Raw genomic sequence first — 17033 nt, 5'->3', positions numbered from 1 at the left:
ATAGTGTAAATTAAGAACGAGAAAAGTTTTAACATGTCGTTTTTTGTAAACATTTGGCAAATGTGCAAGGTTGATGACGTCAGAGCACCCTGGCCCAATAGCCGCTTTCACACCGCAGGACTTGCGGTACTTTAGTGCCCCACGGCACTGAATCCGCCAGGGGGCTAGTGCCATAGCCGCATTCACACCGCAGGACTTTCCCTGAGGCAACTAAAGAACCAAAGTACCAGGGAAAGTCCTGCGGTGTGAATGCCCCTATTTTAACCCCTGGTTCTGTGTACAGCCAAGTCAAAGGTTGGGCAGAACTTATCTTTGCTGAAGAAGTAACATAAGGACATGCGGGGGAACCACAAAACAAACAAGTTACACGTCAATGCCTTATTTGGGCAGAAATGAGGGTATAAGAAACAGAGGCAACAAGATAGATGTATTGCCTTTGATTCAGACATTTTACACACAGGCTAACACAACATATTGTTAAGATGGAGAAAGCAATGATTCTGGTTTCTGTGCTGCTGCTGGGATGGACCTGGACCCTCCAGGGTGTCCCTGTTGATATGGATCAGGTGAGTGGCTTAACTTAACATCTGTCCATAGAGGATTTTCAATCATTCTTTCTTTTCTTTTTGAACCGTCCCTTGAGCTTTGGCTTTTTTGTTTTATGTTGATACATATCATCAGTGAAATAACATATTTGTGATGCTGCTAACCACATTGGAGAACGAGTTTGAGGCAATCTTGAAGCAGGTTCCACTGAATGTTATGTTTTTCATCTATCAGAGTTTTTAAATGTCTTGTGGCTAAGTCTGTCTGTGGCTGTGATGCAGGTGGATGTTCCTGTGCAGCCTCTTGCTACTGTGGAGGTTCCTGTGGAGCATAATGCTACTGTGGAGGGTCCTGTGGAGCATAATGCTACTGTGGAGGGCCTTAACGCACCTCTGCCAACTCAGCCTCCGTTCAATGCTAAAGGTAAGAGATCAACTCAATTGTTTATCTGTATACCATTGTATTTGTTGCAGTGAGCAATGAAAATGTGTACTAAATGGAAGAGACATCATGATACTGATGTTAGAGTCAAGTCCTTACTAATATGTGTCTTCCTCTCTCTGTGCTACTTCCTGCATCTCTCTCTTCTTGTAGAGGACTGTCAGAAAGACCCAGCGATCGGTGGACCTGGACCGATATGTAGGGCGATAATCGAAAGATACTTCTACAACTCCTCCTCAATGAACTGTGAGATCTTCATCTTTGGAGGGTGTGGGGGCAACCTGAACAACTTTAGAAATGACACAGAGTGTATGCATAGCTGTCACCCTGAAGGTGAGGAGTGTGAGACAAAACATATCTGAATACATTGCAACTCATTTTTTAAATTGTCGTTTTCTCTCGAGGTTTGTGAAGAGGTGCAGAAATTTTGCAAATTATCACATATTTAATTATTATCATAAAATAAAGATGTATTGTGAAGCTTAAAGATGCATAGCAGGGCTGCCATAATGTTTAATATGGTCCCCCAGATATTTGTAGTTAACAAAATATGCTTAATATATTTTTTCCTTTTCACAGCAGAGTTCCCAACGGCAATATGTCTGGACTGTTAAACTCCTTTTTGAGTCGGACTAACTGGAAGCAAGTGGGATGAAGAGCGCTTCTGCACTCAGAACATGTAAAGTTGTATTAAAACAAATCACAATTAAAAAAAATTGCTTACTAATATGTTTTGTGTATGTTTTTTTGTTTATAGGATTAACTCAAATTAATATGGCTGAATATCCAGTAAAATTACTTATGGGTGGAGGTAATGAAATCTCCTAAAACTTAAATTGGTAAAGCCCCAATGGAAGAATATCTTCTTACAAGAACATACATCTCCTTAATTCAATATACTGTTAGGTGTTGTTTGTTTTATACAATGTTAAATAGCATACTTGATCTATGAAAATCAAAAGTACTCATTGTAAACAATTATACAACCTAATATATGTTTTGTCTTGTTTTACTTTAACTGCAAGATGCTCACTATGAATAGGAAACATGCACACTGACATTATAAATCTGTCAATGGAGAACTATTTGAATTGAAAATGTCATCTAAAACTGTCTTATAACTCTTCAAACATATTTTTTGTTTGGTTGTTATTTTTAGATTGCATTTTCGCAATGAAATCATAATATTGGATGAAAACGACTCAGATATTGGTTAGGTAAAAATGAATTGAGTGATCCAACCAAGTTTTACAATCATACCTTAACGACCTGAACACTAACATATGAGGGATGACTGTTACTTTAATATTATATAGGTATTAGTTAAATACAAATGTACTGCTGCAATTCTCAATATACAGATGGTTCTGTTTTCCAACACAATACCTTTGAGAAATACTTTAGCTTAATTTATTTACAGCTCTGAAAAGGCATAAGAGAGATAAGCTGAAATATAAATGTCAACACTTTTATTGAACATTAGTTGAATCAATTCACACAATAAGGTGGCAAACATTTAGGCCACTGGTCTCCGCACTGCTTTTCAAAAGAAAATTCTCCCCTGAGATCTGAAATCTGGAGTGCAGTTCTTGGAGAAGTCTTTGGCCACTGAAGAGCAAAACCTGAAGATGGTGCTTCCCTTCTTTGGTGGTTTCATCAGGCGGTTTTTGAAAGTGGAGACAATATAGTCTACCACATCTGGTCTTTCTAGACACAATGCAACCAGCACTATCTCTGCATTGCCCCACTTCTTGCACAGGTCCTTGTGAACGGCCTTGTCGTGGTGTATAAAAGTGTCAGAGGTGATTTTGAAATCTGTTCCTTCCACTGCAGCCCATATTTTTTTTAACAGGATCTCAGTGGTGGTCTCTGCATTTCCAAAATCGCTGTTGATCTTTGCTTTTCTGAAGGTGCAGGAAACCAGATTCTCCACAAGTTTCCTGACAGACTTTTTGTGGTTCTCTGCATGTGCTGCTGCATCCTGCACCGATCCTGCACCTGTCTTCTCAGATCCTACGATTCTGGGTGTTTGTAATACTGACATGGTGTCTTTAAAAGCCAGTGTGATCCTGTCAATGTGGATGGCAGCCTGTGTATTCAACCACAGCCACATCTGTACCTGGAAGTGCAACAGTTTTCCATGTATTTCATGGGACATAGTATCACGTGATGATGGGTGTACTAAAATCCTCGTTACTCCTGGAACAATGTCAGTAATCATCCCCTCTGTGCAGTGCAGAGAAGATCGATGAGTTCTTTTCTCAAGACTTTGCTGTTGGAAATATCCTGCAATCTGCGAAACACAAGCTCATTTCCCTCTTGTTGTTTAGTACCATCTTCTGTCAGAAGGAGAGAGTCAACCTCAGCAAGGAAGGATTGCATTGAATCCTTGCTTCTCACTTGGTATTCTGGGAACAATTGAGCCCTATATTGTGCCACGATTTGATGTATTGCCAGTTTTGCAAACCACGTGGCAAAGAAAGTCTTTGTCTTGTATGCCACTCCGTTCAAGAACAGTTTATCTCTGTTTTCGCTTGTCTTTTTTGATGTTGGTCTGGTGCTTGCAGCTTTCTCTTCCAGACTTGTAACATCTTCAACAAGTACATTGGCGATTTCATCTGAAAATATTTTACTTTTCAGGGAGATTTGATATTGCAGCAGCTCACACGCAGAGTCTGTCATAATATTTAGAAAAGGTTCTGTAATATCAGTTAACTCTTTCCTAATTAGTTGTTGGAGAGCTTTAGTTGTTGCAATCAAAACTAGAGCGTCCTCGGATCTACTTGAGACCTTATTGGGGGTTTCTGGTTTCACAAATGTGGCTGACTGGCAGCAGCCATCAATGTTTTCAGCCTCCTGATCTTTCATTCTCAATTCTCCAACAGCGCACTTATATGGAGGTGTCTTAACTCGTTCTAGATATTTGTGTTCAAGGCGTGTCAACTGTTCAACTCCTGCAGTAATGTGAACCTGGGCTGAATTCTTTCCCTATCATGTTCACAGCCATAGAATGATCTTATAAGTACTAGATCCATAGAATTTTAAATTCCAATCCCAAATGACACCTTTTTTACGACACATAGAAGATACAGTCATTGACAAGTGGGGTATTTAGAATTTGTTGGAGAATTAAATGTTTAATTCTCTTGGGCTTGTCTTACTTAACCAATTACCTTTTTTTAGGCCTCCAACCAACAACCCATTCGAAAACACTCAAGACAAGGGAACTCAAAGTGCTAAAATGCTTACTCCTTTACGGGGTTTAGGACTCATTCCTACATAACTCTGCCTTGTTGTGAAATGTTCTTTATAAATAAAGTTGCCTTGCCTTGCTTTGCTGTGCTAAGCATGGGTAGCACCCTTTGACAGCTGTTTCGGTTTCATCATCATGATAGTGAGTCAGAGACATTCACGTCAAATCAATTGGATGCTGATTAAAATTCTCATTGACAGTTATCAATCAACCGCAAAAACGTACTAAAATAAAATGCATGCTTTTAACTTATTTTGTCTCTATTCCACTATTATTCAGAACATGACTATTCTGAATTGGATTCAATTTGTGTAAACAGCAAATGTATGTTTGGATATTCTCAATAAGGCCAATATGCTCGTTTATGGAGGATTCTTAAAGTATACAGCACATTAGAATATGCGTATTTGAAATAATACGTGGTATTTTTTAATAAATAAATCAATAGGGAAGAGTTAGCTCTGTGGCCACTTATTTGAGGTGAACCAGTTTTCACCTCAAATAAGTAGGCTTCTGTACACCAGTGCTGAAAGAAGTTCTCAGATCCTTTAAAAAAGTAAAGGGGCTACGGGTCAGGGCCGGCCCTTGAACCGCCCCAGCCCCAGTAAAAACCAGAGGTTTATGTGAAATAGTTCTTTTTTTGAAATAATGGTTTTAGTGTGCAATTATAGGTTTTAATTTTGTATTTGTGTTAATTTAAAATAAATCAAACTCCCAAAAAACTTATACAGCTTTTATTAACATTGGAATTGACTGTGTAAGCGGCCGCAGGGGGGAGAGCTTTAGAGAGCTCTCTCCTGAAAGACTGAGAGGCTCTGATAAGCTCAGCTCAGTGAGGTAAAGGCACACCTATATATGATCATTATAGTGATAAGAAAATAAGAGAATAGATTTTCATCTATTCTCTTATAGTATAAAATACTATATGACAGTAAAAAAAAGTTGTTATTAATAAACAAGAATACAGTTTAAAAGGGGAGTGATTTGTAAAATATCCATAAATAAAAAGAAAATCTGCTTACAGTTCTGTTTCATATGGGTGTTGAGAGATGTATCCATAGATCTCTTAATGTTGCTCTCAAAGTGCACCAGATTGATGCTTTTAACTTCAATATTTAAAAAAACAATCTTCTTGGGGGAGAAGGAACGCCTTTGGAGACGGCTTATGGTAGAGAAATGAACATTCAATTCACAGGCAACAGCTCTGGTGGACATTCCTGCTGTCAGCATGCCAATTGCACGCTCCCTCAAAATTTGCGACATCTGTGGCATTGTGCTGTGTGATAAAACTGAACATTTTAGAGTGGCCTTTTATTGTGGCCAGCCTAAGGCACACCTGTGCAATAATCATGCTGTCTAATCAGCATCTTGATATGCCACACCTGTGAGGTGGGATGGATTATCTCGGCAAAGGAGAAGTGCTCACTATCACAGATTTTTTCAGATTTGTGAACAATATTTGAGAGAAATGGTTATTTTGTGTATATAGAAAATGTTTTAGATCTTTGAGTTCATCTCATGAAAAATGAGAGCAAAAACAAAAGTGTTGCATTTATATTTTTGTTCAGTGTATAAATGCCTAAAACAAAATATGTTTACTGCCTATAAAAAAAATCTTAGGTCATTTGAAGTCATCTCTTTTATAGTGACAGATAAATGTGGTGCCACGTGTAGTTACTAACTTTGACTCATGTCTGTAAGTAGCTTTGTTTACAATTGGCTTCTTAGAGACATTAGTTTTTCTGTACACAATGAGCCCACGGGGTGTACAATGATATCATCAACCTTGTTTCACTGTCTGTTGGTATGTTTCATTTGGATAGAAACCAAGTTGTACTCAATTCTGGAGAAGGAATTGAGTGTGTATGGGTACAGTGCTATTTTTTATAAGTCGGGGGTGGACCGAACATCCTTTAGGGCGTCCGGGGGCATGCTATTTTTTTAAATATTGAAGTTGAAAGCATCAATCTGGTGCACTTTGAGAGCAACATTAACCCTACCTTAATAACACCTTAAAGCGGACAAAAGGCACTGGAGAACACTCATTAACACCCTTTAATGAAGCAAACTAATGCCTTAACTGACTCAAATAGTCGTTTACTTATTAAGGTGAAACGAATGTGCGTAGAGTTTTAAAGGATGCGGATAGTCTCACCTTGATTCTGGCGCATTGCTTATCGTTTTATAGATCTATTCTCATCCACCATCTTTGTTTGTGACGTAAAGAGTGTAAGAGTCACGTTTCTGAATCGGACACTCTGAGTGGATGCAGTCACAGCCAATCGGAGTCTGATTCAGAGGGTTGCCTGTCAGTTCTGTTGTTATGTGTACTGAAACGAGAGCCGGTATAATTCCACGCGCGAAAACAAAATACAAATTGGAATACGTTATTTTAGTGTCTTAAAAGTAGACTGAGTTATGAAGGGTTAGGGTTACATCTTAGGATAATGTTTAGTCATGTTCTGTATACATACTAACATATAAGGGTATACTTAGTGTGGTTACTCCATGTTTACTAGCTATAACATTAACGTTATATCACTCTTTTTCACTTCTTACTCAGTCAGCCAGAGTGCAGATATCACCATTAGATTAACAAACCTGAAACATCATCCATTTCTTGACTGCTGGTGATGACATTGTTGTCAGCTGCTGATACTGCTGCTGCTGCAGCTTGTGGCGCCTGCTTCGATGACAATAACTTTCTAATATCCATAACTGTATAGGCTATTAGCTTAAAACTCGTCAAGCACTAGGAAGGATCACTTCTTCTTCAGGGCAGGATACGCAGTACACAGGCTAATGTCCCACAGTGGCTGCCTCTCTGTTGGACTCCGGTACTGCACATTACTCCCGAGACGTTTTCAAAAAAAATTGTTTTATTTTTTTTAAGTGAAACATCCGGGGCTTTTCAGAAAACATCCGGGGCTTGAGCCCAACTAGCCACCCCCTAGCGCCGCCACTGTTCTACAGCAAGGCCGAGTGTGAAGAGTACTGTGAGGTGGTCAATGACGGTGAGGGGTTATCAAACACACACAAACATGGAAATATCCACCCAGATATGAGGAAATAATTATGTGTTTTTGGTCTTTTATCGAGAGAGAGCTCCTGAAAGCAAACTGAGCAAACTGCTCATCATAATACAGAGATGCAACTTGAATCAGCATCCCAATAAAGAGTCATGCTTTTGTCTCATCTCTCATGGTATATATGAAATGTTGGAAAGGTCAATTTATAAATGTAATATATAACAGGTTTATCTGTCAATACCTTTTTTAATAGTTTTTACCGAAAACATTACATTTGGTTGTTACCGATTTTTTGTTACTTACATTTGTTACATAACTGTCATTTAATTACATGGCATGCAACTAACTGTATTGATCACAAACACTTTCATATGGTAATTTAATCACATAACACCCATTACAGCAGACCACCAATAAAAACAATGGATGACTCTTGTTTGTTGTTTCTTGTTTGTTACTGTTATCTGCTGAGGTAGTGCTTCTTTGCTTCTTGAACAAATGTAAAGTTATTTCCCAGCTCCTTATTTCAGACAGGCAAATAGACGGTATGGTACAGTCAAGTAAAGCTATTTGTATTCATATAGCCCTATATCACAGAAAGGACTTTTTGAAAGACTCGTTACTCCTAATGTTTGATGTGCGGTGTTGTGTCCCAGTAATCAGAGCAAGTATATGTTCTCATAATGTATGTGTTTTATATATTCTGGTATTTGAGCATTTTCGAGTATATATATTTTATGTTTACATTATTTACTGTCAGTAGCAGCAGCTGTATACATTTGTAAAGTTTCATGTTTTATTGCAGCTACAATTAAGAACACGTTGCTTCCTGCTTCCACTCATCAAACACACACGATTGAGGAAAGTTTACCGTTACTCGCTTTTTCACGTTTTACTTTTTTGACATTGATGTTTATTCATGTGTTTAAACTAGGGCCGGGACTCGATTAAAAAAAATAATCTAATTAATTAGAGGCTTTGTAATTAATTAATCGAAATTAATCGCATTTTTAATCACATGTAAATATTTGACCTGAGAACAGTGAGAAGCAATTTTTTTCACATGGATTTTAGTATACCATTAGGCGCATTCACACCGCAGTACTTTTCCCACAAAGGTTCATGAGAACTTAGTTCATGAGAACTCTTTGAACCTGGGGGAGGATTAGGCAAATGAAGCCGCTGACGTCACTTCTTCTTCTTCTGCTTTGGGTTTACTGGCAGGCCGCAAACCACTTCACGGCGTATACTGCCGCCCAAAGTCCCCGGCCGGAAGTCCCCGGAGTTGGGGACTGGCTTCAGTAGAAGCTGCTGGGAGTCCCAGCAGCCTTCCGAGTAAATCGCCAGAACGCCGACACCTCCTCATCTCCACCGCTCCCATGTTTTATTTTGTGTTGCCATAAGTTAGTCTCTCTGCATTTCTGCGCTGGGCTAATGCTAATAATGCTAATGCGAGGATAATAAAATGGCGGCTTCACAAAACTTTTTGGGAGTTTTACGGGGCGTGGTTTGCAATCAGCCAATCAGAAATATAGCTATTTTCTCACAAGAGAGCCGTACGAAAGTCCCTGCTCTCTAGCAGCTCTCTGCTCTCTAGCAGGGACTTTCGTGGGGGTAAAAAGGTTCTCATGAACTAATTTTAGTACCGGCTCTTTTTGGTGTGAACGCGATAAAATAGGCTAACGTCCACGCTAGCTTCCACGCTAGCTGCTATATGTTTTGCATTGAGGTGATACTTGAGGCTTGATGTGCTGCGGTGATATGCGAATTCCTTTTTGCATAATTTGCACACAACCGTGCTCTTATCGACGCTTCCATCCGTCCGTTTTTTAAAACAACATTTCCCACTGTTGTTCACTGTGGTTTGTTGTTGTCTGAAGTCATGAACGTTAGTTGGTGCTCCAGTATAATCGGTACGCCTGAAACTCATCCAGTGAGAAACGTTCCGCGGTGCAAAAATAAGTGCGATTAAAATGCGTTAATTTTTTTAACGCGTTAATTTTTGTGTGATTAATTAATCTTAATTAACGCGTTAAAGTCCCGGCCCTAGTTTAAACATATGAAGCCCTACTTGTGAAGGACACATTTGCTGTTTGGTTTGTTTCATGAAGCAGGACCATTCTTGACCATTTAAAAAAAAAAAATGGTCTTTTGAAAGGCTGCCACACTGGTTCTTTATAGCAATGCCAAATATGTTTATTGATTCAGGCCGTTCCCTGATTAAATACTATTTTGTAAAGCATTTTAATGCTGTTACTGATCCAGGTTAAATAAATAAGTATACTTAAAAAACAGAAAACAGCACAAGTAAAATGTTCAACTTTAATATCGTGATACAGACAGTCCAAAAGCTGAGACAGATAACATTCACAGTGTTTAACACTTGGCAGCTGTCGTCTAAATTGGTGTGTGTTTTCAAAGCAACATGGGACAATTAATCAGACCCAATTTTTGTGTCATCCTCATCTTCTGCAGTGTGACATACACTTGGCCTTATCTTCAAAGTTGTTCCGGTTGCCCAGACACCCGCCATAGAAGAAGATCTCACAGGTCATTGAGGAGGGGTTGAAGAAGTACCTTTCCATGTATGCCTCACAAGGACCTGTTTCTGGTGCTTTTTTACAGACCTCTGCAGGGAGAGAGAGAACAGGAAGGGGAAGACAACATTAGTTAGTATTTTAACATCAGATTCAGGATCTCTAATTTACCATACAGCACTCAGTTAGCCTCACTGCACATCAAGTGTACCGGGGTAAGTAAACTAATCTATTACCTATTGTATTGAACAAGGTTATATTGGGCATACTTGAAACAGGATCGAAGTCTTCCACGTGTGCAGGATCCATAGTCCGATTCACAGGTTTCTCCACCTGTTTCCGAGCCAAAGACAGACAGAGAGTGAGACAAGACATTTGAAAACTTTTATACAAATATTCCACTAAACATTCAATTAAACATGTTTCAAGATAAGGGTAAAACACGTTCTAAATGTTTGCACAGCAGATCATTAATATAAAGAACCAACATCCATACAATATTCCACAGAAATGTACATGTAACCAACATAATGTTTAGTAAGAGGTCAGCCAGTCACCTCATCAACGTCTGCCTGGATGGTCCATGTGCACCCCAGCAGCAGCAGTAGCACAGAAAACACAATCGTTTTTTTCTCCATCATGTCTGTCTTTATGTCCAGCTGTCTCTTCAAGAATTGATGGAAATATAGCCCCCTTCTTATTCTCCTTATTTCAGCCCAGGCAGTGCATTGACCAATGACCAGCTTAAGATGGTTGCTGGTTTTAGCTGGTGTTAGGCTGGTTTAGTTGGTTTACCTGGCTGTACAAGCTTGCCAGGCTTGTCATGCTGGTTCAAGACCAGCCTGGCCAGCTAAACCAGCATAGAACCGCTCTGACAGCTCTGTCTACTGGGAAAAGCGCTAAAAGTCAACACTGCACAATTTCACCCAGTCCGAGTCTTAAAACAAGAAAATGCAAATAGTGTAAATATGCCAGTTTGTAGCTTGGAGCTCATTTCCATCCGCAGTCCCTTACATAAAACATTTAAGAACATGACAATTATACACATAACAAAGACAAATACATGATATGCAAAAAGTGCAAAAGAGCAAGAGCAGCACACACAAGTATTTATGACATGGTGGTACAATCAGATCCTCCTTCGCACTCTCCAAAAACTTGGAGTTTCTGGCTCTGCACTTTCCCTCCTCACCTCATACCTGAAAGACCGTACCTACAGGGTGACTTGGAGAGGGTCTGAGTCCGACCCTTGTCAATTAACTACGGGGGTCCCTCAGGGCTCTGTTCTTGGTCCCCTCCTCTTCTCCTTGTACACAAACTCGCTCGGATCAGTCATTAGCCCGCATGGTTTTTCTTACCACTGCTACGCTGACGACACCCAATTAATTCTGTCCTTTCCCCGCTCAGAGACCCAGGTCGTCGCACGCATCTCTGCTTGTCTAGCTGACATCTCTCAGTGGATGTCTGCTCACCACCTCAAGCTCAACCTTGACAAGACTGAGCTGCTCTTCCTCCCGGGAAAAGATTGTCCAACTCTTGACCTGACAATCAACATCGGCACCTCAGTTGTTTCCCCGACTCAGACTGCAAGGAATCTGGGTGTGACCCTAGATAACAACCTGTCCTTCACTGCAAACATCGCTGCTACAACCCGCTGCTGCAGATACACGCTTTACAACATCAGGAAGATACGTCCCCAGCTGACTCAGAAAGCGACTCAGGTTCTGGTCCAGGCTCTCGTCATCTCACGCCTAGACTACTGCAACTCCCTCCTGGCTGGTCTACCTGCATGTGCCATCCGACCTCTGCAGCTCATCCAGAATGCAGCGGCTCGTCTGGTTTTCAACCTTCCTAAATTCTCCCACACCACTCCGCTCCTCCGCTCCCTTCACTGGCTTCCGGTAACTGCTAGAATCCACTTCAAGACACTGGTACTTGCTTACCGTGCTGCGAATGGATCTGGCCCTTCCTACATCCAGGACATGGTTAAACCGTACACCCCAGCGCGTGCACTACGCTCTGCATCAGCCAAACGACTCGTTGCGCCCTCGCTGCGAGGGGGACCCAAGTTCCCATCGGCGAAAACACGTGGGTTTGCTATCCTGGCTCCAAGATGGTGGAATGAGCTCCCTGTTGTGGAAATAATTATCATCATCAATTATCATGCCAATTTGTAACATACAGGACAAACCTCGATGTCTGTTTACCTTCTTTAAGGACACAGGCGGCTTAGCCAATAATGTTATTGTTCCCATTCTGTGACCGGTCAATACTGGGATACAGATGGTCTGTGTTGTGGGTACACTGGGACACTTCCTTCTCTGTATTTGTGGACTCCAAGGTAAAATATTCGAGGTCATAAGTGTCCGAGGCAAGTAGCTCTGTGTTCCCACACTGTTTAGGCTATCTTCTCAAATATGTTGTTTACTCTCTGCGAAACCAGTTAGATGGGCTGGCAAGAGAGAGGCTCTCCAGAATTGACGTGGCAACTCTACCGTGAAGTCAGAACCTCTGACTCTTGGACTTGTGATGTGAATCCTCCGGCCGTTAACTCCAAATAAACCATCATGTGTTTGACATCAAAGCTACTGCTCTTCCCGTGTCTCCTTCCTGAGTCGGTGACTCCCACTGCATAGCGACACAGAAGTTTCCGCTACAAATTGGCGTTGTCGGCAGGATGCCAACAGATCTTCAGATTGTGGTAAGTGTGATTTTCAAATCTACTTTGGACATTGCCTTATCAGAATCTGTGATTGACGGTATCCTAAAATTACCTGTGAAACTGAGCGGCTGCGTTTCCTTTTGGTTAATGAACATTTGGGGATAATAAACCCAGGGAATCAGTGTCTGGGGACTCAGTCCTGGCTTATTTCCTCTGTGTATGCTGCTCGGGACGGAAGTGCCATACAGGCATACACAGCTCATGTTTAGAGATACCTTAAGGAAAGGGCATCAGTGAAGTGGAGCTTCTGTGTGAATTGAAAGCAATGTAAAAGATTTGTATTGGACAAATCGCCGGATTTTGAGGGTCTTAGTGGCTAAGCACAGCAGTTGAAAATAAGCAGCCAAAGATATTTGCTGCTATCACCTCTCTGTAGAAACACGGCTCCAGCTGCAGCCTTGCGTGTGTGTGTGTAAAAGAAACCTCACCGTGTGTGTGTGGGGCTGGAGCAGTGCAGGCTGAGAGGGAGAAAGTCACAGCTTATTGCCTATAGGCTTTAACTCACGGCACCACCGTCCTTCAAACGGGACGGTCTAAAAGCACTCGTTGTTTAGGACCGCTTTTCTCATGGTTAGACGGGCCAGCGCGAAGTGCGTGCATCACCCGATGCGCCACGGCTCTCTGGAGCAGGTGGCGGTCAGGAGTGCATACATACAATTATAGGCTAATTGATCAGAGGTGTGTAGTGGCAAGCAAGCATAGGCAAACTGTGTTTCACCTTGAGGTGAACTCGATAGCAAGTGTATATAGGCTGGTCGTACGGACTACAGTCAACTGAGCTGTTGTTTGGAGAGAAAGGGCAGGGGAAAAGTCTGTGGGCTCCGATCGGGGGGGCACAGCGCCACTAGAAACAAATAGCCTAGTGGTTGTCGCAAGAGGATAAGCTAGTTATCACTCTTGGACGGCTTTCAGGCACCGATAAATAACTTGTATACAAGGGTGAGGCGTGAGAAGACGCCGCACTGGAGATAATTCCCCACCCCCTCTAAGATCTCTAAAATCCGGACTAAATTGAGCTGGATGAGCTTTGCTGTCGCGCTGGTGTTTATTAAGAGTTCATGTTTTGTTTGTCTGATTGTTTGTATGGGGGTCTATATTGGTTTGTCCCGCCGTCTTGTGTATGTTTTGTAACAACTAATAATTAATCAGTCCATAGATAGGGTAAAATGAACTAAACTGTAGTTATCTCACCAAAAGTAAATGACCTGAGAAAAATAAAAAGTGTTTTTATGTCCTGCCTCTGAGTGCAGGGGAAATGTAAACAAGAAGCCCACTGTGCAGGGTGTGCGCTGTAGGTGTAAGAAGAAAATAAGATTATATTGCTTTAAGAATCCATTCTTAAATGGTATTGCTGGTATGTTAAGATATCTTTGTGACCTTGTATAAACCCTATGCCCGTCCTGCGCCCCGAGACCCTCAGAGACTTGCCTGAGGAGATCAGGGTTGCAAAATCTGGTTTTAGGTCAATGTTGTATTATTTGTTTCATTTATTCTTAATCTATGTATTGTATAGTAATAATGAATAAAAACGTAATGTATTGAACACATTCCGAAACAAAGCAGATAAGACAGAACTAGACTCAGACATAATACTAATTGTTGTTGAAACCTTTTGCGCTGTTGCAGCAAAATGGAAACTGTGTTAATTATTCTGTTCCAACTGGCCACTGGAATCAGGTAATTAATATAAGTTGAAGTTCAATTACAGTTTTAAAAATAGTTTAACATTATTTATTAAACTGCTTGAAAATATTTCTAGTATCAACCAATTGGTCTCTATAGACATTACTAACATTAAAATAGTTGTTAAACTACTGACAAGTTTTCTGAAACCGAGCTTATGAACAATAGAGTAAAGGTCGCTGGTTAAGCCAGGATCAATATATTTGTTGAAGTTTTTATTGTGTGCATAATAAATGTGTTAAATTAATTGAGCAATTCTTTAAAAGTATAATGTTGCAATTTCTTTAAAATAAGTAATTACAGTTATAAAATAGGTGTTGTTTTCCAAGGGCCTCTTTTTCACAGGCACTTTGAATCATAACACTTCCAAGTCCTACAGAGATCAGTATCACTTTGTGTTGCAAGCCAAATCCAGGGGTTCTACTCGAGCCCAATTTTAAATACCATAAAGAAAAGTATTGAACCCAGCTCGAGCTAAATGTCAAATGTATTTAATTAATGTGCAAGTGTTTTGATTTATTTAAAATGTTCCAGTCTAGCTTCCTTCGAGTTTAGTGTAAACAACAGATTGGTTCTCATAACATTCTCACTGCTGTGCTGTCCCAAATGTTTTAAACCTTGGGCAGATAAGCACACACACACACACACACACTTTGGATGAGTAATCACTTTATCCAAATTGCAAATTGTTGCCTTCTTTAAAGTTATTAGTAATTCAAGATTAATTATTAAATTAAATTAGGTACATAACAATAAACAAAATAACTTTGATTTGATCATTTTGTTCACAACATTAGACCTTGTCCTCTAATCTCTACTAGAATAAGATAAGTGTGCATGTTTGGGTGTGGAACACTCCTGTAATGTACCTAATCTTGTTATCCTTTTCATTACAGAGCTGGGGAAATGGTGTATTGCTTAGATTCGGATCTGTGCAAAGTCCAATTATGACTGACTTTAGTTATAATGTTAATTTGATTTCAACCCATAAGTAATTATTTAGATTAACTCAACATTTCACATGATGATGGATTAGTGCTCCACATTTTTCCCACTAATTTGTTGTGCAATTAGGCCAATGGTAAAGAGAGACATTGATGACCTTGTGTCCCTTTTGTTGGTACGTGGTTCCATTCTGTCTATGGCCTTGGACGGCTTCACTAAGAATCACCCAGTTCTGACACAGTTCTGAGTGCAGTCACAGAGATGCTATGGCTGCTCTACATGAAATGACATTAATGGTCTGGTCTGAGAATGGACACCATTACCTGCTTCCAGAGACAATGCCGCTCCTCAAACTGAACAATACTGTCTCACGTGGGCCACTCCCCCCACCAAGCCATGAACTGAAAGCTTGACATCTGCTTTGAACACCTGGAAGCCTCCCGGTCACACCAGCACCAACCCTTGGGTCGGTCAGATGGGACTAACGGCTTAACTTAGGGCATTTGGTTCAGAAATATGACTCTCGTTACCGCAGAGTGGGTTGTTTTTTTAAGGCTATTCATACTGCTATGCAGAGGATGCCTGTAAGTTGGCAAGCTGTTAAAAGACCCTACTATTTTTTAAAATAGGCCTAAATGTCAGGAGCCTCTTAATGTGTAGTTCTACATGTATTCACATTATATGGACAATGTTTCCACCTGGTGAAACTGAAGGCTGCACAGTACTCAGGCTACAATACGACCATTCTGTTCTGCTCTAACGATTCAATTGATAGATTCTACATCAAAACAATTAGCTTTTATTGTTTCCAATGATAACGTCATTTTAAGTGGAGGAATGCAAACCTGTTTTCAAATGTAAGGTTTTGAATGTGTTTGACATTTCTCAGTAAAAACACCCTCAGACACTCACTATCATTTATGCTATGCCATCAGTAGTGACTCAGATGTTAGGGGGAAGAAGCTTTTCCTCCCAAATCAGATATGCTTTGTTTTTCAACAAAGGTATGCATTTTCTGCATAATATATGTTTCTCACAATTGTTTGTTTTTTTGTAAGCTGCACACAGGTGATACTGAGTCTTCTCGAGTAATAGATTACACCATGCTTAAATAGACTCCTAAGTTATTATTTCATATGAGACATATGTAAGAAAAGGGAGGGAAGAGTCAATTATATTGAGTAATTGATTTTATATTGGAACATTTATTTCTCAAACCTGTTTTATGGAAGAGGAAAATATTTCTGATAAACTAATATGTTATCAAACGGTAAATGGTGAATTAATATAACATTTAGAATCATTGAGAAGGGGTGATATCCGCAGGGACTAGCTCACCTTTAAATTACAATAACATTTCTCTACTTTGGACTGATGAGTTTATGATTCTTGCATGTTAAATGACTAACACAAACCTTACATTTATGCATGTGCATGTCTCAGGAAGGCTCCCAAATAATTCTGAGGGGCCTATCCTATTTTTGTATTTAAATGATAATGTGCTAATCCATTACCTTGAGTTGTCTGCACTCAGGAAAACATCCCTATCAAGTGTTAACCCAATAACTACAGTAGGACAGCTCTGAAGGCCAAGGGTCAGAGAGAGAGCTACGTGGGTCCACGCCAGCCACTGCAAGGTCCTAGTCACCAACAAAAGTAGATGACAACAAGTGATGTGTCCTAGTCACCAACAAAAGTAGATGACAACAAGTGATGTGTCCTAATCACCAACAAAAGTAGATGACAACAAGTGATGTGTCCTAGTCACCAACAAAAGTAGATGACAACAAGTGATGTGTCCTAATCACCAACAGAAGTAGATGACAACAAGTGATGTGTCCTAATCACCAACTTGCACCACACTTGCACTACATACA

The 17033-nt window shown here is 40.3% G+C and overlaps 2 protein-coding genes across 3 annotated transcripts; one reads left to right on the top strand and one right to left on the bottom strand.

Moving 5' to 3' along the window:
* Window positions 1-408: 408 nt before the first annotated feature.
* Window positions 409-1716, top strand: LOC117534077 (protein AMBP-like). Of its 2 annotated transcripts, none has more exons than XM_034198115.1 (4): window positions 409-566; window positions 828-969; window positions 1141-1320; window positions 1570-1716. In XM_034198115.1, exons 1-4 carry the CDS (start codon window positions 483-485, stop codon window positions 1599-1601), a joined length of 438 nt encoding a protein of 145 aa, XP_034054006.1. In that variant the 5' UTR covers window positions 409-482; the 3' UTR covers window positions 1602-1716. The 2 variants fall into 2 exon arrangements, with proteins under 2 accessions (XP_034054006.1, XP_034054005.1); XM_034198114.1 differs by having other exon boundaries at window positions 1567-1716.
* Window positions 1717-9577: 7861 nt separating this feature from the next.
* LOC117534081 (kunitz-type serine protease inhibitor C1-like) lies at window positions 9578-10561 on the bottom strand. Its single transcript, XM_034198119.1, has 3 exons — window positions 10364-10561; window positions 10076-10139; window positions 9578-9898 (listed from the first exon to the last, which is right to left on the bottom strand). The coding sequence occupies exons 1-3, from the start codon at window positions 10445-10447 to the stop codon at window positions 9732-9734; spliced, it is 315 nt and encodes a 104-aa protein (XP_034054010.1). The 5' UTR covers window positions 10448-10561; the 3' UTR covers window positions 9578-9731.
* Window positions 10562-17033: the final 6472 nt, after the last annotated feature.

This window comes from Gymnodraco acuticeps, unplaced genomic scaffold, assembly GCF_902827175.1.
Source record: "Gymnodraco acuticeps unplaced genomic scaffold, fGymAcu1.1, whole genome shotgun sequence".
NCBI lineage: Eukaryota > Metazoa > Chordata > Actinopteri > Perciformes > Bathydraconidae > Gymnodraco > Gymnodraco acuticeps.
Note: the sequence above shows the minus strand (reverse complement) of the source record. Positions and strands in the feature narration are given on the sequence as shown.

Bases quoted from the DNA above. Each gene is read 5' to 3' on its own strand.
- LOC117534077 (XM_034198114.1), top strand. From the start codon at position 483: ATGGAGAAAGCAATGATTCTGGTTTCTGTGCTGCTGCTGGGATGGACC. The intron at 970-1,140 runs GTAAGAGATCAA...CTCTTCTTGTAG, and splicing joins GCCTCCGTTCAATGCTAAAG to AGGACTGTCAGAAAGACCCA. The intron at 1,321-1,566 runs GTGAGGAGTGTG...TCCTTTTCACAG, and splicing joins GCATAGCTGTCACCCTGAAG to CAGAGTTCCCAACGGCAATA.
- LOC117534081 (XM_034198119.1), bottom strand. From the start codon at position 10,447: ATGATGGAGAAAAAAACGATTGTGTTTTCTGTGCTACTGCTGCTGCTG. The intron at 10,140-10,363 runs GTGACTGGCTGA...GCTCGGAAACAG, and splicing joins TCCAGGCAGACGTTGATGAG to GTGGAGAAACCTGTGAATCG. The intron at 9,899-10,075 runs GTATGCCCAATA...CTCTCCCTGCAG, and splicing joins AGACTTCGATCCTGTTTCAA to AGGTCTGTAAAAAAGCACCA.